This window comes from Myripristis murdjan, chromosome 18 (genome assembly GCF_902150065.1).
Source record: "Myripristis murdjan chromosome 18, fMyrMur1.1, whole genome shotgun sequence".
Classification (NCBI taxonomy): Eukaryota; Metazoa; Chordata; class Actinopteri; order Holocentriformes; family Holocentridae; genus Myripristis; species Myripristis murdjan.
Genome location: NC_043997.1, coordinates 6,383,923 through 6,409,497, shown reverse-complemented (window position 1 = coordinate 6,409,497; position 25,575 = coordinate 6,383,923). Strand labels below are relative to the sequence as shown.

At 42.3% G+C, this 25,575-nt stretch overlaps 1 protein-coding gene across 2 annotated transcripts in view; it reads left to right on the top strand.

Annotated features, from left to right (window-relative positions):
• Positions 1-25,166, top strand: part of LOC115376584 (wiskott-Aldrich syndrome protein family member 3) — a 65,256-nt gene extending 40,090 nt beyond the window's left edge. The window contains exons 4-11 of one of the 2 annotated variants that reach the window (XM_030076262.1): positions 2,750-2,903; positions 4,211-4,328; positions 8,725-8,793; positions 10,832-10,876; positions 12,073-12,206; positions 14,490-14,792; positions 15,386-15,825; positions 18,421-25,166. In XM_030076262.1, coding sequence (XP_029932122.1) covers positions 2,750-2,903; positions 4,211-4,328; positions 8,725-8,793; positions 10,832-10,876; positions 12,073-12,206; positions 14,490-14,792; positions 15,386-15,825; positions 18,421-18,578 — 1,421 coding nt within the window. In that variant the 3' untranslated portion in view covers positions 18,579-25,166. The remainder of the gene's footprint in view (positions 1-2,749; positions 2,904-4,210; positions 4,329-8,724; positions 8,794-10,831; positions 10,877-12,072; positions 12,207-14,489; positions 14,793-15,385; positions 15,826-18,420) is intronic. The other variant, XM_030076263.1, reaches the window with a different exon arrangement.
• The last annotated feature ends 409 nt before the right edge of the window (positions 25,167-25,575 follow it).

The following is a 25,575-nucleotide window of genomic DNA, read 5'->3' as shown; positions in this document are numbered from 1 at the left end:
GCACCCCAGGGTGTCTCACTCTTTTCCTTCAATCAAACGGATTGAAGACGAGTTGGTAGATCCGTTCCTTCCTTCTTACCTGGAAAATCCTCCTTTATAACAGCAGCCCACCAAGGTGTGACTCACCTGGCTTTTAAAGGGGACGGGAGACGGCGCTCTGATTGGTTTATGCCCAAAACACAGCCAGGATTAATGAAGAGACTCAATACAACCATTTTGAACCATGAAACTGGTGCAATGACCCTTTTTTTTCTGTTGTTAAAACAGCAGCAGTGGACTTGGACACACTCTGAATGCACCATGTTCTTCTTGCATCATTTAGATCATTAAAATAGAAACCAAAATCAGATTAACTGTCCTTTATGGTCTTGCAGTGTCTCGAGGTTTCCACATTAACTCAAACAAAACGTTCCAGGAGCTGTTCATAAGGATCAACATTGTAATTTACTTTCCCACTTTCCTTCCAACGTGGCTCGTACGCTTCTGTTTCACTTCATTTCTCATGTTTACCGTCAATCTCATAGTCAAATAAAAATAAAAAAAATAAAAAATTGCCTCCAGTGGTGTAGCGTTTCATTGCACAGCAGTTTTGGTCAAACCCGCCTTGAAATGAGATGTAAACAAATTTGGGTGGGAAATGACATCCGCTCTTACAAAAAAAAAAAAAAAAAAAAACCTAAAAAACAATTTCCAGCACGAGATCAAAACATGTTATGATCATTTTAAAGACACTGAAGATGACATGGCATCTTGGAGACGTGAGCGCTGTTCTGCTCTGCCGGCTGTCAAATGATTAAAGTCTCGTTTCCTCCCGGATAACACCGGAAAAACGCTTGTCGTGCCGTTCGCAGCGACGTTCCCTTCACAGCCGTCAGCTCGGAAAATGCTAATGCGCAATAAATAAAACTGGATTTGAGGCTCAGTGAAACGCCAGGCAGTGCGTATATCACAGTATAATTTATTCATTAATTTGTTAAATAGTTCATTTAACCATTTAACTGTGCAATATTTCATACAGGGCAATATCCCTGTGTATATAAGGCGTATATAGGTATAATTTTTACATATGCTCACTGTCTATTTCTGTATTCACTGTTGTAATACTTCTTCAGCATTAATGCACATATTTAGACATAATGCACATACTTTTTTTACAACTAGGATTAATGCACATATTGATACATGATGCATATGGTTTTTTTTTTCTTACAGTTTTCTAAGGCACATATTTCTTATTTCTTTTTCTATTTCTTGTAACTGAATTCTTGTGAATTGAGAATTTGGGTAAACTGCAACTGACCCAGTTTGCCCTCAGGGATCAATAAAGTATTTCTGATTCTGATTCTGATATAAACTCGCAAATACAATACAAACCATTTTTTAAAGTGCAGCGCAGCGAGAATTTAAAAGCCGTAACTAAATTTACCTCCAGGTCTGCTGGAAGTTGTACAGGACACACTGCTTTTCGTCTGTAAGACATCATTTCAGCTGTTTGGAGATTACATTTCCTTATGTCCTGACTCGACCGGTCGGTGTTAAACGTGCAGAACTGATCCCAGATGAAGGGCCGAGGGCAGCGCGTCTTAGCCTCTGAGCCGACACGTGAAGAGTTAAAGCAGCTGTTTGCAGCAATTAGACGGTCAGATGAGGCCAAGGTGACGCACTGAACCGTTCTCTCAGCATCAGTTATAATAACGTACGGCTGAATTGTCTGGAAAGTAGTTTACAGTTGATAGAGATGAGCAGCAGTCCTACAAACTGCTCCTCTAGTAGAAGTACTGTTGATATCTGACTGCAGTAGAAGTAGAAGTACTGTTCCTCTGCTGGTATCTGACTGCAGTAGATGTAGAAGTACTGTTCATCTGCTGGTATTTGACTGCAGTAGAAGTAGAAGTACTGTTCCTCTGCTGGTATTTGACTGCAGTAGAAGTACTGTTCCTCTGTTGGTATCTGACTGCAGTAGAAGTAGAAGTACTGTTCCTCTGCTGGTATGTGACTGCAGTAGAAGTAGAAGTACTGTTCCTCTGCTGGTATCTGACTGCAGTAGAAGTAGAAGTACTGTTCCTCTGCTGGTATGTGACTGCAGTAGAAGCAGAAGTACTGTTCCTCTGCTGGTATTTGACTGCAGTAGAAGCAGAAGTACTGTTCCTCTGCTGGTATTTGACTGCAGTAGAAGCAGAAGTACTGTTCCTCTGCTGGTATCTGACTGCAGTAGAAGTAGAAGTACTGTTCCTCTGCTGGTATCTGACTGCAGTAGAAGTAGAAGTTGTGCAGTAAAAATCTACTGCAGTAAAAGTTCAAAGTGTAGAACCGACTTTTATTGTGAAAGGCACCACAGTCTGTCATAGATCATTTGTCCTCTGTCATGGATCTGATTTAAAATGTAGAGAAGAACAAAACTCAAGCAGAAATGGACTGAAGTAAAAGTCAAATTACTGACTTTAAAAAGTGCACAAAAAAGCTGTTCAGTTACAGTAACGTGAGTAAATGTAATCAATTACTTCCACCTGTGAAGACGAGGTCGTGATATTTGCATCTTCATTTGAAAGTCAACATGAAATGAACTCTCTTTACTTACCAAGCTGCAGCAGTGGCTGCAATTTAAAAACATCAGCTAATAAAACGTTTCCCAACCCATCCCACCAAATAAAACTGTTTCTCTCCCTAACTGATTTTTCTATTGCTTTACATTTTTCGTAAGATGCTAGATTTGTAACATCTCTCCTCTTCCCCCTCTTTCTCGCTCTAGTCTCCCTGCAGGACATCAACATGAGGAAGGCCTTCAAGAGCAGCACCATCCAGGACCAGCAGGTGGTGTCGAGGACCTCGGTCCCCAACCCCGTGGTGGAGATGTACCACCGCTGCGACAAGCCGCCGCCGCTCAACATACTCAGCCCCTACAGGTCAGTCCTTCAGCCTGCCTGCCTCTCATTGGTCAATGTTTGGGAAGCCAAGCCTCAAATGCTCCACATTGACCCGGAGAGGCGCAAAGCCTAAAGAAAATGAGTCTTTTGAAGCCGCTTGAAACAATCCAGGAATTAGTCAGGGAAGATTATTCGAGTTGGGGCTTAAAGTGTGAAGGTTCAGTCAACTTTTGTTTTTGCCTTTGGAGCGGAGGGGTGGATAAAAGGCCAAGATTTGAGGATGGGAGCGGTCGAGAAGTGGTTTTGGGGAGTAAGGAGATTGGAGATGTAACTGGGGGTAATTTTCTGGGAAGCTAATGGGATGAAGTAGATGATTTAGAGTAACTGTAGATGATTTGAAGCAGTTTGACTGAGGAATGTGAAGAGGCAATTATAATAATCTAGACGGGAGAAAATGAAAGTGTGAATTAGGCGTTCAAGGTCCCTAGAAGACAAGGTAGGAGGTCAGAAGACACATACTGCTCAAAAATAGCACCAAGATTTGATTTGTGATGTCGTGGCGACCGCAGCAGTCCTGCGTCTTTTCCGTAGTCAAGAAACAGGCGGCAATGGCGTAGCGAGGCAAAACACATTCAGAACAACACTGCAGATTTATTTCTGGTCACCGTACATACTAAAACTAATGGTGCTAACTGGAATCAAAAACGGTTCTTCGGAGTGATGCCATAGAAGAAGCATTTTTGGTTCCACAAAGAACCTTTCAGCAAGAGGTTGTTTAAAGAACTAAACAACTGGTTCAGTAAAGAACCTTTTTTTAAATGGTAAAATGTTCTCTGAGTGTTTTAAATCAAATGATTGTGTTCAGGTTGAAAACCAACGTGAACATGTTGTTGGCCGTTCCTCAACGTTCCTTGTTCCTTCATCATTAATCCATTCACTGAGAAAATAATCTGCCTATTAATCCACAATGACAAGCATTGTTAGCTGCTGCTGCCACCAAATAACTCCAATAAACATGAAGAACCTTTAAAGAACCACATAAAGTGTGTGAAGAACCATCCCCTAAATAAAGAGGGTCTTCAGCTGCTGATGGTTCTTTGTAGAACCGGAGAGCATTTTGAAGAACCATTGAAGAACCATAGTAGCTGCTCCAATACCATCACTACTTAATAGTGTAACTCCTGTTGCACATGATGGACTTTACTGTTCCACCAGAATGAAAAAAAGACTTTCTTTAAATACCAGGAGAGACAGAGCAAGAACGTCATCAGTGCATTTGAACGTATGCGGTTCTTTTCAATGTACATAAGACGTTTCTCTTCATGCGCATTTTCCCCTGAATCCAGAGACGACAAGAAGGACGCGCTGAAGTTCTACACCGACCCGTCGTACTTCTTCAACCTGTGGAAGGAGAAGATGCTGCAGGCCACCGAGGACAAACGCAAGGAGAAGAGACGGCAGAAGGTGGGCGGCTCGGTGCCGGGGGAGTTGGTGTTGGTGTGTGTGTGTATTTGTGTGTGTGTCAGTGTGTAGGCGGTGTGTACGTTGCTGGAATGGATGCGGCTGCGGCTACAGCCTGTACGTGGGTGTGTGTCCAGGGAGTCGTGTATGTGTGTGAGGGAATGTGTTTTTGAGAGCATGAGGTCAACAAAAATTCATCTTCTGCTTTGATTTGCTAATCTGTTTCTTCCCTGCCTAGTCGTGTCGATCGATGCCACTGCTTTTTCTTTTTTCTTTTTTTTTTGTGCATTCCTTAGCCTGTTTATCTGACTGTGCTCACCATTTAGCATCGCTTTGTTATGTAATTAGTTATTGATACAGCAGCAGTTGTCCAGTTATTCAGCAACAAAACAGCGACCTGACTGGATTTAAAGGGGAATACATGTCCCATTCATATCAGGGAAGGTAGTAACAAAAAACATATAAATGTTGTACAAATAGGAAAGATTTCAATACAATCTATAGTGTAATTATAGGGTAAACAGTAAGTATGAATTATCACTGGACTGTATGTTATGGATGGGAGAATATTCACAGCAATATGGGCGTCACGTTTCGAGAGAACCACAATACAACGTGATAAATAATTGTTTAGTGACAAAACAGTCTGACTTTGCAGAAATACATTTATTTCTGAGTCACAAATCCTTCTAGCAGCGACGTCGGCTAGAATAAACAATTGAAGCATTTCATTACAAAGCGCAGATAATATCATTTTGATGGGAAGCGTGGGAAATTGCAATGGGCGAGCCGTTTCATTTGTGATTACTACAGCAGAATAAAGTGCAGATAGGATTACAATCCCCTTTTCTGCTCCAGCATCCTTGAGACACATTATTGCATTTCCAGATAATTAATTTTGATATGTATCTGTCCATTATACTGTGCAATTCGCAATTAATTAATGTCAAAGACTTCACTTACAGTTGTTTCTTTCTGGACTTGGGAAGCTCAGTCCGTATTTTTGATCATAAGCAAATGACAAGTTTCTTTCTAAAATTTAAGATATACTGTATATATTCATGTCTTAGCAGTTCATCATCCAGTATCTCTAAAATATTGACTATCCAGTAAGTTTTGGGTTGCCATGTTGGATCATTTAAGGCTTCTCATTCTCAGATGGTGGAAATCACATATTTCACCCTGTGTTGTCTCTTAAATTTAGACATCAAACAGGCAGGACTCAGATATTTTATACCCAACTGCCAAATTTATGCCAGTCAGTCTGGATTTATGAGGACCTGATTTGTGGACTCGTGCAGTATTTGTGCCAAGGTCTTCATCCAAGCTGCGGCAACGACACTGTGTTTCCTGAACTGACGAGTGATGCCAGAGATTTCTAGGAATTTACCTGCTTACCTAGAACCGCCGAGTGACTTAGTCGTCTTAGCTTGTGTTTACTAAGACCTCCTGGAAAACAACCTCGTAATCAGGTAGTTCAAGGAAGACCGATCGTTCTTCTTATCGGCTGCAGTTCTGATGCCACAATGCTGCAGTGTGGACTTCATGGACTTCATATTTCAGTCTTGGTATTGGTTCATCTCAAGGAAATCTCAATATCTCAGGAACTACACCACATAGGAAACTGAAATTTGGTACGATAATACTCCTCCACCTACTCTCTCAGAATATACAAAAACATCTGTCATACATCATAACTGGTAGGCATGCCAGCCCCTCAAAAATGGAAAAAAAAATATTACAGGGGTTTCGTGGTCGACCATGTTTGGGCCTTCAGAAAACAACTTTGTATTTGCCCCAGCTTCTTGATTTTTTCAGAGCTTTGAGATACATACATGGACTGCTCAAAGCATTAATGGTTAGTCAGATATATGCATCGGTTTCTGGATGGCAGCTTCTCCAAATCCGAAAAAACGTTTTTGTGTCAGATTTTCATTTGCCCATAACTGCATGTGGGAATGTACAAAAAAAAATCTGATCTCTGTTTTAATTTAAAGTTCAAAGCTTACTCTTTCTTGGGAGTGCGAGGTGAGAGTACCCTTAGTGGTACACAGAGGAACTACATGGGGTAGTGGTACACGGGATTTTGAAAATACATTTTTTTTTTTTTTTTAGATAATAGTAAGATGTAAAACCTGAAAACCAACTATACTTAACGATAATTTCCAATTCTTAAAAGCAATGGGAAGCACATGTTCACAACTTGAAGACCAGCCAGCTGTTATTTTGATAAAAGACGGAGAGGTGGCTCTTAAAAAACGACCCAGAAGAACCGGGTTCAAAGAAAAAACCCGAACCAGTGACTCACTGAAATCAGCTCAGGAGGCACCGATTTCATCTCCATTAATGTTCGATTCTTGAAAAGGCGGGTTATCATGTGATGGCTGTTGGGTTTCTGTTGCAGTTTTCTGAGCAAAATGTTGGGGGCACCTGGATTCAGAAATCAGGGAAAGCAGGTACCAAAGCCAAAAAACCTTGAGAACCACTGAGTTAGAGTAGTAAACATTTTAAAGCCAAAATTAAGTGATCATAGGCAAATGACAAGTTCCTTTCTAAAATGTAAGATATATATATATATATATTTATGTCTTAGCAGTTCATCATCCAGTATCTCTAAAATATTGAGTATCCAGTACAAGTGTTGCCATGTTGGACCATTTAAGGCTTCTCATTCTCAGAGGGTGGAAATCCCATATTTCACCCCGTATTATCTCTTAAATTTAGACATCAAACAGGCGAGACTCAGATATTTTATGCCAAATTCATGCCAGTCAGTCTGGATTCATGAGGACCTCATTTGTGGTATTTTAAATCAGCTCAGGAGGCACCGATGTCAACTCTTTCACTCCATTAATGTTCGATTCTTGAAAATGTAGATTATCGTTTGATGGCTCTTTGGTTTCTGTCGCAGTTTTCTGAGCGAAATGTTGTCGTCGGGTCAAGGATGGATTCAGGAATCAAGGAAAGCGGGTACTGAAGTCAAAAAAACCTTGAGAACCACTGACTTAGAGTATTAAACATTTTAAAGCCCAAATTAAGTGGTATTCCCCTTTAAAAACAAACCTGTTGATTAGAAATGTCTTTTAAATTGGAACAACTGCTGCTGTACGTGTTTGCTGCACTGCTCTGTGTTTTTATTTCAGCCTAACTCCTCACTTCGCTGATGCCGCCTCACTCTTTCTCTTTTCCCTCCAATGAGCCGCTGGAAACCCGATAGATTAGAAACCCACTAGAAAGAAAAAGAAAGAAAGACTTTTCTTACCTCCTGCCCTCCGTCCTCCTCCACTTTTTCAACCCCTTCTCCTCACCGTGAAGGTCTCCTCCCTTTATTTCACAGCATGCTGCATCTTTTTTAAGAGTGATATGGAGGATGTTCACTCGCTGTACAGTTACGCACCAGAGACGCTGCAGCGGGACTTCCTCTTCCTCTTCCTCCCCGCTCCCGTCTTCTTCCTCCAGCTCTTCCTCTTCCTCCCCCACTCTCGTCTTCCTCCTCCAGCTCCTCCTCTTCTTCCCCATCCCCATCTTCTACCTCAAGCTCTTCCTCTTCCTCCCCCACTCCCGTCTTCTACCTCCAGCTCTTCCTCTTCCTTCCCATCCCCGTCTTCTTCCTCCAGCTCTTCTTCTTCCTCCCCCACTCCCGTCTTCTTCCTCCGGCTCTTCCTCTTCCTCCCCTCCAGCTCTTCCTCTTCCTCCCATCCCAGTTTTCTTCCTCCAGCTCTTCCTCTTCTCCCCATCCCCGTCTTCTTCCTCCAGCCCTTCCTCTTCCTCCCCTCCAGCTCTTCTTCTTCCTCCCCTACTCCCGTCTTCTTCCTCCGGCTCTTCCTCTTCCTCCCCTCCAGCTCTTCCTCTTCCTCCCATCCCAGTTTTCTTCCTCCAGCTCTTCCTCTTCTCCCCATCCCCGTCTTCTTCCTCCAGCTCTTCCTCTTCCTCCCCCACTACCGTCTTCTTCCTCCAGCTCTTCCTCTTCCTCCACCTCGCTGTCTTCCTCCTCCAGCTCTTCCTCTTCCTCCCCATCCCTGTGTTCTTCCTCTTCCTCCCCCACTCCCGTCTTCATCGTCCAGCTCCTCCTCTTCCTTCCCATCCCTGTCTTCTTCCTCCAGCTCCTCCTCTTCCTCCTCCATCCCCACCTTCTTCCTTCAGCCCTTCCTCTTCCTCCCCCTCTTCTCTTCCTCATCCTCCCCCACTTCCGTCTTCTTCCTCCAGCTCTTCCTCTTCCTTCAGTTTCTTTGAGATTACCCCTCTTTCTGATGTTTATAGAGTTGCCCGACTTTCCAAGAAGCGCCAAACTTTCCTTCCCTCCTTCTCCTCTTCTTCCTCCTCCTCTTCCTCCTCGTCCTCCCCCTCTTCCTCGGCTCAGTCTAACCCATCAGCTTGTCTCTCTCCCATGTTTCCATAGAGCTGTCCGGCCCACCCCGACAGGCCTCACTCCAGACAGGCCCCACCCAGGAGCCCCCTTTCCATCTCCGTAAGACAAACCCCACCCCGAAACCCTCCCTCCGTCCTGCAACCCTAACCCCCGCATCCCGCCTGAACCCCTGCCGACCCCCCCACTCCAACACACACCTACAAACACACACACACACACACACACACACCTGGCGAAGAAGATGCACAGGTAGCATCAGCAGACATAGCATGCATAAGAGCACATTGGGAGGCCGCCAGGTAAGCACATGTAGAGAGATTGTTGAGGTTGAAGATTAGCTAAATAACAACCACACAATAAAAAAAGAAGAAGAAGAAGAAGAAGAATATTAGGTTACCGTCCATGATACCAAAAACTGGCAGGTCTTTGGCCTCCAGAGTCTTCACTACAAACCAGTACACGTTGTAGGTGGAGGTGAGGCCGCTCAGGTAAAGCAAACGGCTAAATTTGGCATTATTAGCAAGCCACAACGGGCTAAATTAGCAAAGCAACCGGTATGAATACGTTAAGGAGTCTTCTGTTGCTCGTGGGATTTTCCGACATCACATCTCGGTTCTGAATCTGCTCGGTTTCGGTTTCGGCGGTGGCATTTCAGGCGACGTGGACGCCCGCGAGACGACAGCCGTGTTTCCTCTGTCATTTTTGTCGCTCACTGCCAAAAACGTTTTTAATCACATTGCAGTCGTGACTCCTAAACCTCTTGACCTGGGCTGTTCTTTTGTACTTTTAGATAATAGAAAGACCAAAAAAATCGATTTCTGGTAGGGATGGCGAAAATGGAAAATTTTCTTGGTCGACCACCGGGCCTCATTAATCGGTTTATTTCGGTTAACCGAGAATATTATTTGACAGTCTGTAAAGTTTGCAGACAGTCTGTAAAGTTTACAGACAGTCAAGAACGCGACCGCATCCGTTCTGTACCACGGATCTCCCCTCATGATATCTTACAAACATTATGTTATTTACGCATGTTGCTTACCGTGGTGTAGAAGAAATCTCTCTCTCCTCGGGAAAAATATTGTCTCCAGACTCCTCGATGAGTCTGCTTGGTGGTTTTATGTCTCTTGCAGACTTGCAGGACAAACTTTGTTCAAAACTCTACGTGAGCGCCATAAGCTTGGCTCGCTTCTCCGCTCTGTCTCTACAAGCTGAGCTCTGTGCGTAATGACGTAATCGAAGCCCGGCAGAGTGTCCCGTCGCCATGTTTACCGTATTAAACTGTATGTGGGTTCATGAGCAACTTCTTAGCTTTCAGGAACAGTTGGAATTTTTTCGATAGAGCAAACTTTACGGACGTTACGGTATTTACAATATGACATGCACATTTGTGTCGGCGACGACGCGTTCAGCCTTAAAATTAACCGACAAGATGATTCGGTTAAAGTTCAAACGGTCAACAACTGGTCAAACGGCCACCGGTTAGCATCCCTAATTTCTGGCCTGTTCAAGTTTTCAAACAAAAGTGCTCACTCTCCTCATGTTACTATAGAGTTTGTATTGTGATGTATTAGCTCCTGAACTATTAATTAGTCTAGTTAAATCGTCTTATTGTGAAAATGTTATTCCTATCAGCGGGGGAGCGTCCTAACATCTTGCGACAGACTTACTGATGGTGATACAATGAAGCGCCGAGTCGAAATGCAACTAGCTGCTCACACACACACACACACACACACACACACACACACGGTCCCTTCTGTCTGTGTCAGTGTGTGTGTGTGTGTGTGTGTGTGTCACGTGACTTGGCTTGTCACCTCACCCTCTCCACTAACCCTCTGTGTTCACTTTGGTTTCGGTTTTGGTTTTGGTTCATGTAGGTTACCGTCCATCGTCTACGTGTGTGTGTGTGTGTGTGTGTGTTGGCGTGTTGGATAGAGAGTAGTCAGTGGTAACCTGTGTGAGTGTGTGTGTGTGTGTGTGTGTGGCTTGGTGTTGACACTTTGCCCCATGGTGGAGGAGCTGGTGGTGGGGTCCTGTTCGTTCCCTGCTGCATCGCAGAAATCAATAATCAATGACTAACGCTCTTTCTTCACCTCTCTCTCTCTCTCTCTCTCTCTCTCTCTCTCTCTCTCTCCAGGAACAGCAGAAGCAGATCGAGGATCCGGGTCGGGAGGTGAAGAAGGTCAGTGCCGACGGACACACAGACACATAAAGTTTTTCTGTGGTTATCAGAAACAACAGGCCACATTCATTTCCAAGTTCAAAGGATATACATTTTTTTTTCTGTTAAATTATATAATTGATTGAAAAAAAGAAAAAAACAAAATTGTGACACTGATGCATTTTCCTCATCTCACTTGTTACTTGCTGTTGGATTATTAAATGAAAATGTGTTGGAGCAGAATGGGCCCACAGAGATAATAATAGTTATGTTATGTGGACGTAACAAAATAAGTTAATCTTACCTTCATCTGGGTAGATATGGATGTAGAGATACATGTAATAATAATAATAATAATAATAATAATAATAATAAACTTTATTTATATAGCACCTTTCATAATATAAATGCAGCTCAAAGTGCTGTACACTTATCGCAATAAAACAATAAAAAACATTCAATAATAGACAGTAAAACAATAAAACCCAATGAAATAAAAGAATTAAATACATAAGAAGATAAAAAGATATTTATTTATTTTGGGATAATGACCAGCTGTCTTTGCATTATCTCACTTATTATACAGCTACAACTAAAAACAATAAAATAATAATAAAAAAAAAAGTCTCAAGACCTGTGTTTTAAATCCACATGATGCACTGTGTGAATAAAGCCAGGCTAACGACTCCCATAGACTTCAAGTCTTTATGCTAAGCTAACATTAAAATGCCACCCACGGGAACCGAACCACTGGACGTCCAGAGGTGACCATGGTGTCCAACATCTGGTCTCAGTCTGGGGAAGCTGGAAAAAGGGATATTTCGCCCAAAATGTTGCAGTATTCCTTTAACATTGCTGTGTAATAATGAAGTTTGGAAGCACACAGGTGTCGTGCTGGACAGACGGACGTGGATTTGACACTTCAGGCTCACAAAAACCCTAAAAGCTGATAGTAGAGATAGTAGTGGTTGCAGTATTATTATTGTTGTTGTTATTATTATTATTATTATTATTATTATTATTATCATGGCTATTAATAGTAGTAATTCTCAAGAAGCAGGATAAGTTTATCAATTATTTGTGCAGGGAGAAGGGGTGTTTTTGAACATACTTTTCATTTAAGCCTGTTGTTATTCTTGTTGTTAATTAATTGATTTTGATTGTTAATTAGTCGATACATTTTTTTTGTTTGTTTTTGTTTATTTCTCCCGCTGCAGGTGCGCAAAGCTCGGAACCGCCGGCAGGAGTGGAACGTCCTGGCCTACGACAAGGAGTTCAGACCGGACGCCCGCCTCACCCCGTCTCCCTACCACGGCATGTCCTCCGAGGGCTCGCTGTCCCCGGATAACAGGTGCACGCACACACACACACACACACACACACACACACACCATCTGTCTCTGTCCCCCTGTGTCTGTGTCTGTGTGTTTGTGTTTGTTAGTGCAACACTGAGCGTTTCCTCCAGGGACCAGTTACCGTGTCACCATCTAGCCTGACAACACACACACACACACACACACACACACACAGGGAGCGTTGGGACAGGTAATATGTGCAGGTGAAGTTTGCTATCATAATAAACTTTATTTCTCGAGCTCAACGGGAATAAAACAGATAATAAATTAACCAGAATAAAATAAAATAAAGAGAATTAAATCTGATTAAGGCCACACAGTTGCAACTTTTATAAACAAGGATGCTTTAAAAAAAACACAAATCTGATGTTGATTGTTCAGTAGTGAAATATGAGGTATAATTTCGCTCTCACGTGCTTGATTTTGGATGAAAATGGGTGAATTAGAGACGAAACATCTTAAAATAATGGTGTCAAAAAGGGGCTCTTAGGCAACTGGGAGCTAAATCTTAAATAATAGATCCAAAATGGCCTCTGTGCCGCAGTGAGACAGTCGAATATAAAAAAAAAAAAAAATGCTCAAAATAATTTCCAAAGTTCATCTTCTGTGCTGAAAAATATCAAACGCCTCGATCCTGAGATTCGCCTCCGTCAGCGTGAAGCTCGGTGTGTGTGTGTGTGTGTGTGTGTGTGTGTGTGTGTGAGTCTGCACGCGCTATAAATAGTATCTGCAAATACTCTTTGACACAAGTCTCACACACACACAGTCACACAATGCATGTGTGTAAATCAACATGCAACACACACACACACACACACACACACACACTCCCTGCTGTGTGCATGGCCGTGCTCAGCTCTCTGCTGCCCTCTTTTGGAGGAAATCAACCAAAGCACATCATTTTTTTTTTTTTTTTAAAGTATAATTATTATTATTATTAAATGTGTGTTTAGTGCTGCATCTCCAGCTTCTCAGAGGTTAGAGGAGATTTTTAAAAAAATATATAATATGAAATGAAATAAAATAGAAAATAAAAACGAAAGTTTGCTGTTTTTGAGGGGAAATAAGCAGGAAGAAAAGAAAACAGAGTATAAAATAAGGACTACACAGTATAAATAATCAAAAATAATTAATAATAAGACAATGATAATAAATGAAATCTCAGTATATTTATGTAATCTGTAAATCGTGTCTTTCTGTGTTTTCTTAAGTGATTTTGTCAGAAGTCGGATGGTTTATGGACAAACACACACTCTGCTCTGCTGCGTGGTTTTCTTTGGGGTGTGTTTTATGAGTACGATGCTTTTGTGTCGCGTGAGCTCCCGTTGAGTTTAGCGTCTCGAAAGGCTTTTCTAGAGACGGTTCATGAAAACGACTCCCGCCGACCTCGGACCCTCGACAAGAATTAAAAGGTTACTATATATGAATTAAAGGTTACTATATAACAGTGAATTAAAAGGTTACTGTATATATAGTAACCTTTTAATTCACTGTTATATAGTAACCTTTTAATTCAAAGTTACTATATATATAGTAACCTTTTAATTCACTGTTTAAATGTCTCTTCTGGCATTTATTCCTTATATTCCTTATTAGCGCATATCAAATCAGATAATGTGTGATATGCATGTGTAAACAGAATAATTCAAAGAACTTGTAATTGACTTTTTTTCTTGTCTTTGTGTGTGTAATCAACCTGTGAATTTTTATAGTGATATCTGAAAGTAAAATGTTGCACCCCTTTCCTGTGTGTTAAAAACAGTGTTTTTTGGTAATATGTGGTCATATAAAGGTGATTTTCAAAACTTTCCACCAATGGGGACTTTTTTTCCCTCACTCAGGACAAACTGAGGATACAGAATCAGTTGAGTTTGCTTCTCTTGCAATTTGTCCTAGGTTTTTTCATAAAATGACTGGACTAAAGAACGAGGAAAAACGTCCCTCAGAAACCGGATTAGGAGGGGAAAACGGAGGAACAGCAGCTTTTTCCTCTCGTCGTGATTGGTGGAAAGTTGAAAAACAGCTTTTAGGTCATGTTTTTTTGATTTTTCAGAGCTCCCGTAGGATTCCATGTAAAAGTAGAGGAAAAAAAATGTCTTTATTGTTTCCCGTCGGGTCTTTGTCTCGGGGAAAAAAGCTGCCACACATCAAAACAGAAACACACACTTAGCCGCCTTTTCTTCTCAATGTGATTAAAAAAGGGATGGAAAGTTGAAAAAAAAAGTCTTTATACTTCCCCGTCTTGTTTATATATTTCCTCTGATTGGTCCCTCTGGCAGGTCGGTGGCGTCCGACTCGTACCCGGCCAGTCCCAACCACCCGGCCGCCCAGGTGTCTGCCGCCGCCCACCCCGTCGACGCCCACGCCAGGGAGCACCTGAGCGCCGCCGCCCAGACCCAGTCTCTGGACCGGGGCCTCCGGCCGGCCAACCAGCCGCCGGGCCCGGGGCCGGCCGGGGCCGGCGGGCGACACGTGGCCTCCCTGGGCCGGGCCCCGTCGGGACACGGGCCGCAGGCGGGCGGAGACCCGACGGTCAACGGGCCGAGGCAGCAGTCGGTGAAGGAGTACCGGGCCGGACACGCGTACGTTCACCGCCGTGGAGATCACAGCTTTAACAGACCTGCAGATAAAGAGGCTTTTCTTCTTTATTTAGAAACCTTGAAACCTGAGAGAAGTGACTTGATTTTTTTATGTGGGCAGAATAGAATAAAATTAATATTTTTTTAACTCACAAAAACGTATTAGTTATTAAATTAAATTATTAAAATGATATATTTAAATATTTGATATATTTTTTTACTTTCAAAAATGTATGTTATTAAATTAAATGATTAAAATGATATATTTAAATATTTTATATATTTTTTTACTTTCAGAAATGTATGTTATTAAATTAAATGATTAAAATTATATATTTAGGTCAGATTATTGTTGACGATGTCAGATTTCTCTTTGAAACTTGAGCAAATTCACTTGATTTCTCTCAAAAACACTGGAAGAAAAAGTGATGAGCAATGATGAGCCTTGAAAATTTGCAAGAAATCTGTTAAAAGTTACAAGAAAATTAGTAAAAAATTTCCACAAAAACATCAAAAGCAGAAAGAACAGACGCAGAGGAAGCTCAGTTGGTTATTTTGTCGTTTAAATGTCTGATGATGTCGTCTCTCCTCCGCAGCGGCCAGCCCTCCACCATCCCAGAATACTACATCCCCCCCGCCCCTCCCCCTCCTCCCCCCACCATCCCCTCTGCCCAGACCGCCTTCGACTCCACCTCAGGCCCCGCCTCCTCGGCCGCCGCCGCCGCCGCCTCCGGCTCCGCCGTCCCCCCCGCCTCCTCCGCCCTGTCCCGCCCCTACTCCCCCTCCCCCCCTCCTCCCCCGGCCAACTACGTGCCCTCTCCCTCCCACCCGCCCTCCGGCGCTCCCCCCGCCGCTCCTCCCCCTCCTCCCCCCGGCGCCCCTCCCCCCGGGCATCAGGCCCACCCCTCCCCGGCGCACGCCGCCGCCGTCGGCCAGGCGGCCGTGGACGCCGCGCCCCCGGCCAGGAAGTCCACCATGCTGGGGATGATCCCGATGAGCGACGCCCGCTCCGACCTGCTGGCCGCCATACGCAGAGGTGAGGGGGAGCGTGTGTGTGTGTGTGTGTGTGTGTGTGTGTGTGTGTGTTGACTGCAGTTAATGACTGTTTTCACTGTCAATTTATCCTTTTTTGTGAGTATTTTTACACTTTACACACCAAAAATTAAAGATAAATTCTGATGAAAGTGATGTCCTCAAATGTCCTCCGTCGTCTGACCAGCAGCCAAAAAAATAAAATTTACTGATAGATAAAGAGAGAAAAGTAAGACAGTTTTTAATGGGCCTGGAGCTACTGATTTTTCGTTTTTATTTAGCCCTTTGAAACCTTTATTTAACCAGGAGAGGCTCACTGAGATTAAAAGTCACCCTCACAACAGCGGGACAGGCAACATACAGGAACAGAACACAAGTTAAAAACAGGAAATAAATCACAGAATCATAAAACATCCAAAGTACTCATCAGCCGTTGGGATTATTTGTGCAGATCCAAAAAAAAAAAAAAAAAAAAAATCAGGTCTGTTTCTTCTTCCAAACAGAAACATGTGGCTTTTATTACGCAAACTGTTGTTCAGTTGGTTTTGGCTGCAGCACACAGCTGTGGTGAAAAGCCTAACTAAGATACAGATTCCCAAAGTAGTCCAGTAATTTTAAGCCAAATAAGGCATCAACGTCAAACAAATTGCAAGAGAAGCAAACTCAATTGATTTTGTATCCTCAGTCTGTCCTGAGTGAGGGAAAAAAAGCCCCGAAGAATCCCACTGGGGGAAAGTTTCAAAAAAGACCAAAATATAGCCCATTCAAACGCCTATTAACTTTTTTTTATCATGTGAATAGGGTAAAAATTTTAACCTTTTGGTATCACCATGAAAATTGCTGAGTTGATTACTTACCTTAAGACAAATAAAAAATGTATTGCAAGTTTTTTGAAATTGTTTAGTAACATGAGCTAATTTGCATAAATTTGCATAAACTCCACAGCTTTACTACAGAGGGCATATAAAGTGGTCTTCTTATGATACTAGCATGAAAATTGGGATGAGCTGTCTCCATGGGTCACTTGACAAGTAACCACTTAGAAATTTCAAAATGGCTGCCATTTTTCAAGATTGCTACCACCTTAGTGGAGCAGTTATGACATGCTGCAATGATAATTGCTAAAGACTGGTTTTAAGTTCCTTCTTCCTTAATGTTCATTGGTAGCCTAAATGGGTTCCATTCAGACCTTAATGTTTAGTATTTGACTGTTATATGTCAACAGGATTGATTATGAGATTTTCACCTGGCTATAGCCAAGGTTTATATCTGTTGTAGCATTTATGCAAATTAGTGTGGAAATAATTCAAATATGCACCATTTGCTCATGTCAATAAACAATTTCAAAAAACTTGCAATACATTTTTTATTTGTCTTAAGGTAAGTAATCAACTCAGCAATTTTCATGGTGATACCTGAAGGTTAAAATTTTTACCCTATTCACATGAGAAAAAAAGTTAATAGGCGTTTGAATGGGCTATATTTTGGTCTTTTTTGAAACTTTGCCCCCAGTGGGATTCTTCGGGGCTTTTTTTTCCCTCACTCAGGACAGACTGAGGATACAAAATCAATTGAGTTTGTTTCTGTTGCAATTTGTTTGATGTTGTGTCATAAAATGACTGGACTAAAGTGCTGCATAAACACATGACCAGAGAATAAAACCTGATAATACCAACATATCCCACATGTGGTGATCGGAACATGCTGCATTCGGAAAAGGTTCTTATTAGGGAATATCCAAACACAGTGCACTGCCTACATGACCTTTGACATTTTTTTAAATTTTATTTTATTTATTTTTTTAGTTTAGACTTTATTTGAACACGGACAGTACACATTAATGAACATCTGCAACAGCTGTAAATGTGTCAGTGTTAGCCAAAGCTCATTTTCAGCTGTAGTCCCTGGGCCGTGATGTTAAATAGGCAAGAGCTGCAACTGTAAAATGTGCAAACATGACCATGACATTGGGAATATTGTCATATTAGGAATAATAGTGGACAGTTTGTGTGCATGAATGCTTGATACTGATTGATTGGCATGTAGATAAGTAGCAAAACGTTAAACTCTGATTGACTGGTCACCGCTTTGGAGCTGCTGTGAGGTTTATTTTTTAAGTTTGATGGAGCCAGGCTAACGACTCCCATAGACTTCAAGTCTTTATGCTAAGCTAACACTAAATGCTACTCATACACTGCAAAAACTCAAAATCTTACCAAGAATATGTCTTATTTCTAGTCAAAATATCTCATTACACTTAAAATAAGACGTGATCACCTAAGAAATAACTTGTTTTTAGACAATTTTCACTTGTTTCAAGTGAATTTTCACTTGAAAATTTGCTTGTTTCATTGGCAAAATTAGCCAGTGGAAAAAGTGAATTATTTTAAGTGTAATGAGATATTTTGACTAGAAATAAGACATTTTGACATGAAATAAGACAAATATTCTTGGTAATATTTTGAGTTTTTGCAGTGTAGGAACCGAACCACTGGACGTACAGAGGTGAGAATGGTGTCCAACATCTGGTCTCAGTCTGGGGAAGTCGGGGGAAAGGAGTGTTTTGGAGTGTTTCTTCAGGCGTTTCTCCTCGTTGCAGGTATCCAGCTGAGGAAGGTGCAGGAGCAGCGGGAGCAGGAGGCCAAGAGGGAGCCCGTGGGCAACGACGTGGCCACCATCCTGTCGCGCCGCATCGCCGTGGAGTACAGCGAGTCCGACGACGACTCGGAGCTGGACGAGAACGAGTGGTCCGACTGAAGAGAAGGAGAGAGAGAGAGAGAGAGAGAGAGAGAGAGAGAGAGAGAGACGAGGGGCGGAGGATAATTTGGTGGGCCGGGTGGTGGTGTGACACGGGACGGGAGGGGCAGGACTGACGCTCGGCACGAAGCTGAAGGGGGTTGAGTTTGTTTTTGACATCAGCCATTCACACTTTAGTCGAGAGAGAATGGAAGCAGTTAGGCATGCATACACACACACACACACACACACACACACACACACACACACACACAGATTATTCATAGCTCCTGTGCGACAGACGCTCAAAGCATCATGCACCTCTATAGCAACAGGTGGGTAATTTCAGCTTGCTCGGTTGCCCCTGGCAACGCTTATTCTAGAGCCCACACCCTTGAGGTGTGTGTGTGCAACCACCCAGGAGGGTACAGCGCAGTAAACACACACAGAAAAAGCACACACACACACACACACACACACACACACACACACACTGCTCATTTCGACGCCGCGCCCCCGCCCGCTCATTTCCAAACAATAACGCTCAGCAGCGTGAAACAAACGCGCCCGCTCCTCCCTCTCCACACAGCTGAAGGATAATTACTAGCAATATTGCAGCTCTCGCGGCTCACGCTGCAGGAGGGCGGGTGGGTTGGTTAAGGGGGTGTTTACGAAACACATGGTATAGCACAAGTACAGCTATTAAAAAAAAAAAAAAAAAATTAAAATCTAATTGTAGTGCAATCTTTTAACTTTTCTGCCAAATGCTGAGGGAGAATTTACGGAAGCGAGTCTGGAAAATCAGGGAAGAAGGAAAAGCTTCTCAGAGGGGGGGGGCTGCTCTGCCGGGCGGGGCCTGTGTGCAAAACAAGCGCACCCTCCCCTTAAAGGTCCACACCGGCCTTTCTGAAGGTTTGGATCATAACCGATATGTGATGAGAGGACCGGCACACAGCATGATGACGTTTTAGCATTCAGTGTATTTGATAATCAAGGAGAGGAAGCGAGCTCTCCAGGTGACGTAAAGGAATATTCCAACGTTTTGGGTAAAATCCCTTCTTTTCTGACTTCTTCAGCCTGAGACCAGATGTTGGACACCATTCTCACATCTGTACGTCCAGAGGTTCAGTTCCCGTGGGTAGCATTTAGTGTTAGCTTAGCATAAAGACTTGAAATCTATGGGAGTCGTTAGCCTGGCTCCGTCTTATTTACACAGAGTGCAGAGCACTGGACGCACAGAGGTGAAAATGGTATCGAATAAAGGGATTTTTTGCCCAAAACGTTGGAATATTCCTTTAATTGTTTAAATTTGGCAGGTGTGTCGTAAAATTCAACACAACATGCGGTTTGTGAGGTTATTTGCAGTGGCTTCTTCTCGCCAAATCAAAGTAAAACTTGTTTTGTTGAAGTACAAAGCCGCCCTGGGGTCACATGGTCGGAAAAAAAAAAACATTAATCTATGTTTCAATCTGTGTTTCCAGGTCAGAAAATCTTTGAATTCTTAATCTGTATTCTGGAGTTATGATTCCTTGTCCTTGTATTTGTAAACTGTATCCTCAGATTTGCAATCCGTGGACCTCGTCGGACCTCGTTGTGTGTTTGGTTTTCAAATTAAAAGCGCCATGCACAAGGCAAGTCAGTGGCCCATGCCCATTCAAAATACTAACATTAGAAATGTCTTTAATTACATAAGTTGGTGTCATAAGTGGAGTTTGTCACGGTCTAAATGCTGTTAGAGGTCTGTTGTTTTTGCAGAAAGTCACTGAAAACATGATTTGCAATCCCAGGGACACAAATTATGATTTGGAGGGCGCAGTTTAATAATTCCTGGGTCATTTTTTTGAAACTGAGGCACAGATTTCAAACCTGAAAGCGCAGATTGACGCATGAATTCATTTTTTTCCACCAGCTCTAGAACTAAAACGTTAATGAGAGAAACTCGAGGTGTTTCATAACGAGCTTCAGTGATGCTGACTGATTTGGATCTTGTTGTGAAGAAGCTGTTCAGGGGATCCTTTTAAAATACATTATGAAGATTTAAGGTCGGAAAAAGCATTTAAAAAAAAATGTTTAAAATGCAGTTTTTAGAGGACTTACTTGTTCGCCGTGCAGTGACAGGTTTCTTTGCTGTCCTTGTTCATTTTTAGATCAGCGCAGAAAACAGGGTCAACAGTGCAGCCTGGACAAATAAACCTCCTGCGTTCCTTTATCTGCTTTCCATTTTTAGTTTTCAGAGCTTCCATCAGCTGTTTCTGATCACAGATAGTGTTTTGTGCCAGTGTTGCTTTTTTGAATTATTATTTTGTTCTTTAAAGCAGTCTTAAAATAAACTCCAGGTGGTATTAATAAGGTTGTAAGAATTAATTTGGGCAGACACAGAATAAAAACAAGCACTGCACTGGATTTGGGCTCATTAAAGGTCTGTTTCCATATATTTTGGGTAAGACAATGCTAGTGGCCTGTAGCTTTGGTGCAAAACGGTCATGCAGTTTTGATTTTGGCGCCGATCCTCTCGTCACGTTTCGGGTCCTGAGGCCTCAGAGCGGCTCCTCCCTCTGAGGCGATCCATTTGGTCAAACTGTGATAGAAGACGCCACCCGCCCAAGGTGACACCGGTTTGGGGAAAACAAGCGCCGCCGCCAGCCTCGGTGGACTTTGAGCGCCAACACTCATTCGTTCATCCAACCTCCACATCGCAGCATCGAACAATAAAGCGAGCGAGCTTAATGCCATTCATGTGTACGTTTTCTTTTTATCATTATTATTATTATTATTATTATTATTATTTGTTGTTTTTTTATTAATTTTTCGAGTCATTCATAACTTAAAGCCTAACATTTCAGCCAGTGACTGTGTGCTGTGGTAATGGTCTTATATAAACGCTTCCACACTTAACCGCACCGGGGCCGCGCTCGCCCAAGAAGCCCATCCTGGTCCGGGGTCAAAGGTCACATCCACGAATTCACACGACCGCTCACAATCTTTGGCGGCGACGCGAGCGCGGCCCCGTGATTATAAATACATAAGTTTAAGAGAATTGCAACAGTAATATATATTATCTATCTCTTTTCAGTATAGGTTTGGCTAATCCTCAGTATGAGCTGAATGGACTGTAGTGTTTTTTATAACGTGGTTTTCTTTTTCAAACGTGCTGCAGTGAGTTGTTCACTTGATTTCTTCTCATTTTAGACGAGCGGATTTTTTCCTACACTCGAGGCCAGGAGTGAGTTAACCAGATAAAACGATTTCAAGTCAGTTGCCGAAGGATCTTTCCTGTTTAAAGTAGAATTAATCAAAAATAAAAATGGGAGTCATCCTTTAATGTTGCATTTACACATTTTTTTAGCACTTAAAGTCAGTTTCTGTTTCTGTTTCTGTTTGAGAGCAACAGTGTTTTTTTTTTTTTTTTTTTTTTTTATTGAAGGTCGTTCTGAAGCCCATTTTATCGGTGCTGTGACTTAGCAGCAAAGCATTGTGGGACGTGTAGTGCTACACGGCGCTGCAGCTTTGCGTGGCCTCGGCTCTTCGGAAACTACAAGCTGTTTGTTGTAGCATTTTGACAACCGGACACAGTTGCCTACTTTGATTTTTAACGGTACTCACTGATATTTCTTTCGATTTTAAGACTTTTTTGATGTTTTTTTGTTGTTTTTTTTTTATGTGTCTCTTTGTGTTCACCTGGTGACTGTAGAGCGTTTGATCTCCTTGTGATGATGACCTGGGCACAACGTGCACTTGAGATGGTGTCCGATGTGGGAAATGCAGTTCAGTGTATTTATTACATTGTCCGGTCCATTCTTTAAAACTCTTGACCACATTTGAAAACCTTGCCGAGCACCCAGCAAGATTTAGCTTGCCAAGTGCTTGAGTTGCACTTGATTATCAAAAAACTGAAATAACTTCTAGGGGCTTTCACACCGGTAGTTCCTTTGCTTTGGTCAAGTCAGTTGTGAAGTTGCTGTTCGCTGGTCCGGTTAACAGCCCTGTATAACCTGAACCAAAACGTCCCTGTAGGTCCTCAGTCAATGGACTCTGTTTTTAGATTCTTGGAGACATTTCACTTCTCATCCAAGAAGCAAGAAGCTTCTTCAGTTCTGACAGACTGGTGGGGAGTCCCGGTTTCCCTCCTGGAGGCAGGTGAGTCCACCAACACCAAGAGAGGTCGTCACAACAGGGAGGAGCAACAACGATCTGGTGGTTTCAAGGACCTGGAGAGCGACCCCACAGGTTATATAGCTGGGACTCCTCACCAGTCTGTCAGAACTGAGGAAGCTTCTTGGATGAGAAAGGGAACGTCCTCAAGAGTTTAAACACAGTCCAGTTTAATTTGACTCGACTTTGTGTGGATAACAAACCAAATTTGTGACCCACAGTCCAACAGGTCACTGATCTATCTATACATTTTTACAAGGGGAAAGTCCAGTCAGACAGCGCTGTATTGCCATATTTGCAACAGTCCCAAAAATCAAAGCCCTACCTGGACAAAACATGCTCTCGTCCAAAAAGACTCTTTAAAACCCTAAGACTTGACTCATCAATTTTCCCACTGGAAAAAAAAATGGTCTGGTTTTGCCAAGTGCAGCTGAATTGACAGGACAGACGCACCGAATGCCTCATGAACAAGCAGCTGTTTTGTGACTAAAAGACATACAGGCTTCCCCTGCGTTTGCTTGACGCAAAGCCTTTGCTGCGTTTGGCTTTTTCTCTGAATCTGATGAAGGCCTTCAGGGCCAAAACGTCACGATCCAACAAGTAGAGTTTATTTCTGTACAGAACGAGTGTCATGCTTCACTCAACTTTCCTGTTGATAATGTTTTGAAGGCAGCACCTTGACTGACCTTGACCTTGTCTGAGCTCATCCAAAGCCACGTACTCAGAGCATACCCAGCAGGATTCGAGTTGAGAGATACTAACGCTAATTGCAACAACAACAGAGCAAAACTGGAATACCTGATCAACAACATAAGGACATAAACCTTGGAATCATTAACCCTCCTGTTCCCATCAAATTTACTAACATTTTTTAATCAGTTAGGGCCAGTTTGATCCCAGTAAACTAAACCTCCAGAAAATCTTAAAAAAAAATTGTTGCCCAAGTTTCTGTGTCAGGTACTTTTCCCAAAGATAACAGGAGGGTGAAGGTTTATTGTATAAGAACCCTAACAACATTCGTCTTTGACTCATTCTGGCACAACAAGCAGCTCTTTTACTTACTTTGTGGTTTGTTCGAAAGGGCTCTTGCACAGTTTGCAAAAGATATGAGCTCTAGTCTGTCTAGCAGATCATGGTTTCACTGATAAAGAACCATTTTGTTGTTCACTTGGAACCAGACCGACTTTCAAATTGTCAGACGTACCACGGTTCAAATAAGTGTGTCAGCCTCTCCAAATGAACCAAGTTAACGCAGCAAATACCGTGGGTCAGTTAAAACAGACCAAACAAGGGTCGATGTGAAAGCCCCCTTAGAAATGAAAACAAGAAGATGAAACCGAGCAGAAGGCAACGATCTGCGAAACGTCCGTGAGACGATCTCGACTGCATCGTTGTCGCACAGGTTCATCAGCGTTAAGGCATTTATTGTACGGGTTTTTTTCTTTAAAGCAGAAAAACACAGAGATCTTGAACGAGTCGCGGGTTCGGAAGTAGTTATTTTACCGTTCCTTGTATATAAATACCACGAGATTTAGTTGAGGGAAGAGATCGCTCAGTAGCTGCACTCTGTCGGAGAACGAAACTTCAACCGGACAAAGGAAAAGCTGATGGATCGGTTCTGCATCTTTCTCCCGGATGGTTTGGGTTTGGGAAATGCTCCAAGAGCTGCATCTCAAGGACATTTTTACTGAAGCAAAAAGTACATAAGAACAGCTGGAATGTGTATTTGTCGCTGACCTGGGTCGAAATATGCCGGAAAAAGTCTTTCAAGCAGCAAGAATTAAGTAAGGAAGGTGAGATGGGTGAGGTTTTACACCTCAGATACCTGGGGAAAAAACTCAAACATGATAGATTCTGGATGAAAAGAAAAGAAAAAGAAGTCGACCCGGGTCAGTATTGTCTATCTTATGGTTTTGTTGTCATGCAAGAGCCATAGATATACAGAGTCCTGCAACCAGTCCTGAATTATTATTTTTGGGATCCGAGCAGTTCACGACCGTTCAGCGCATCCCAGAATGTAACCGCTGATCCGAGGTTAAAGACGCCAAACATTTCGCGACCGGGAAACCCCGACGCATCCTAACTTTGTCGGCCACGCTGGTCCTTTGAAGCTTTCCGGATGGGGAGTGCGTTATCTGCAGTCAAAACGTCTGTGGATGCCAAAAAAAAACAAACAAACAAACAAAAAAAAAAATAACACAAAAACAAATCAAGCGAACCTTGTGTATCTATGGCTACTGGCTTGTATGAAGTAACTGTGTGTTTAAAAAATGTGAAAAATGAAACATGTTGTATAGACTTTTGGTAAGGCAGCCTGTAAAGTAAAAAAGAAAAAAATACATTTGGGGTAATATAACCTAGACGATGAAACAAAGTAAAACTGTGTATTGCACACTAAAACCAACTGTAAGCGAGTATGCATGTAACTATAGACAATAAACAGCCAACAAAACGCTATCTCTCCTGCTTTTCCTTATGTTTATTTGTTGTGTATTAGTCATAAAAAAACATATTTTCCTCTTGTTTGTTGCACACACTTCAAGACAAAGGTGTTTGTGATGGATTAAAGGGAAATTCTGCTGGACTTTATCCGCCAGCCTTGAATCAAGTGTCATTTTCTTGATCCTAACAGGCTGATCGAGATTATTCTGCCTCGTTTTGACATATTTACACTTAATCCAAGAGGAAATCCTGACACTGCATTGGAAACAAGTGGGATTATCGGTAACATTTTACAATAAGAGTACAATTACCATTAGTTAATGGCATAATAAACATTAAGTAACAGTTAACTAACCGTTAACTAATGTGTCTAAGAATCATGTACTAATGCTGTTCATGCTAAGGTGTTAATTTATATGTTATT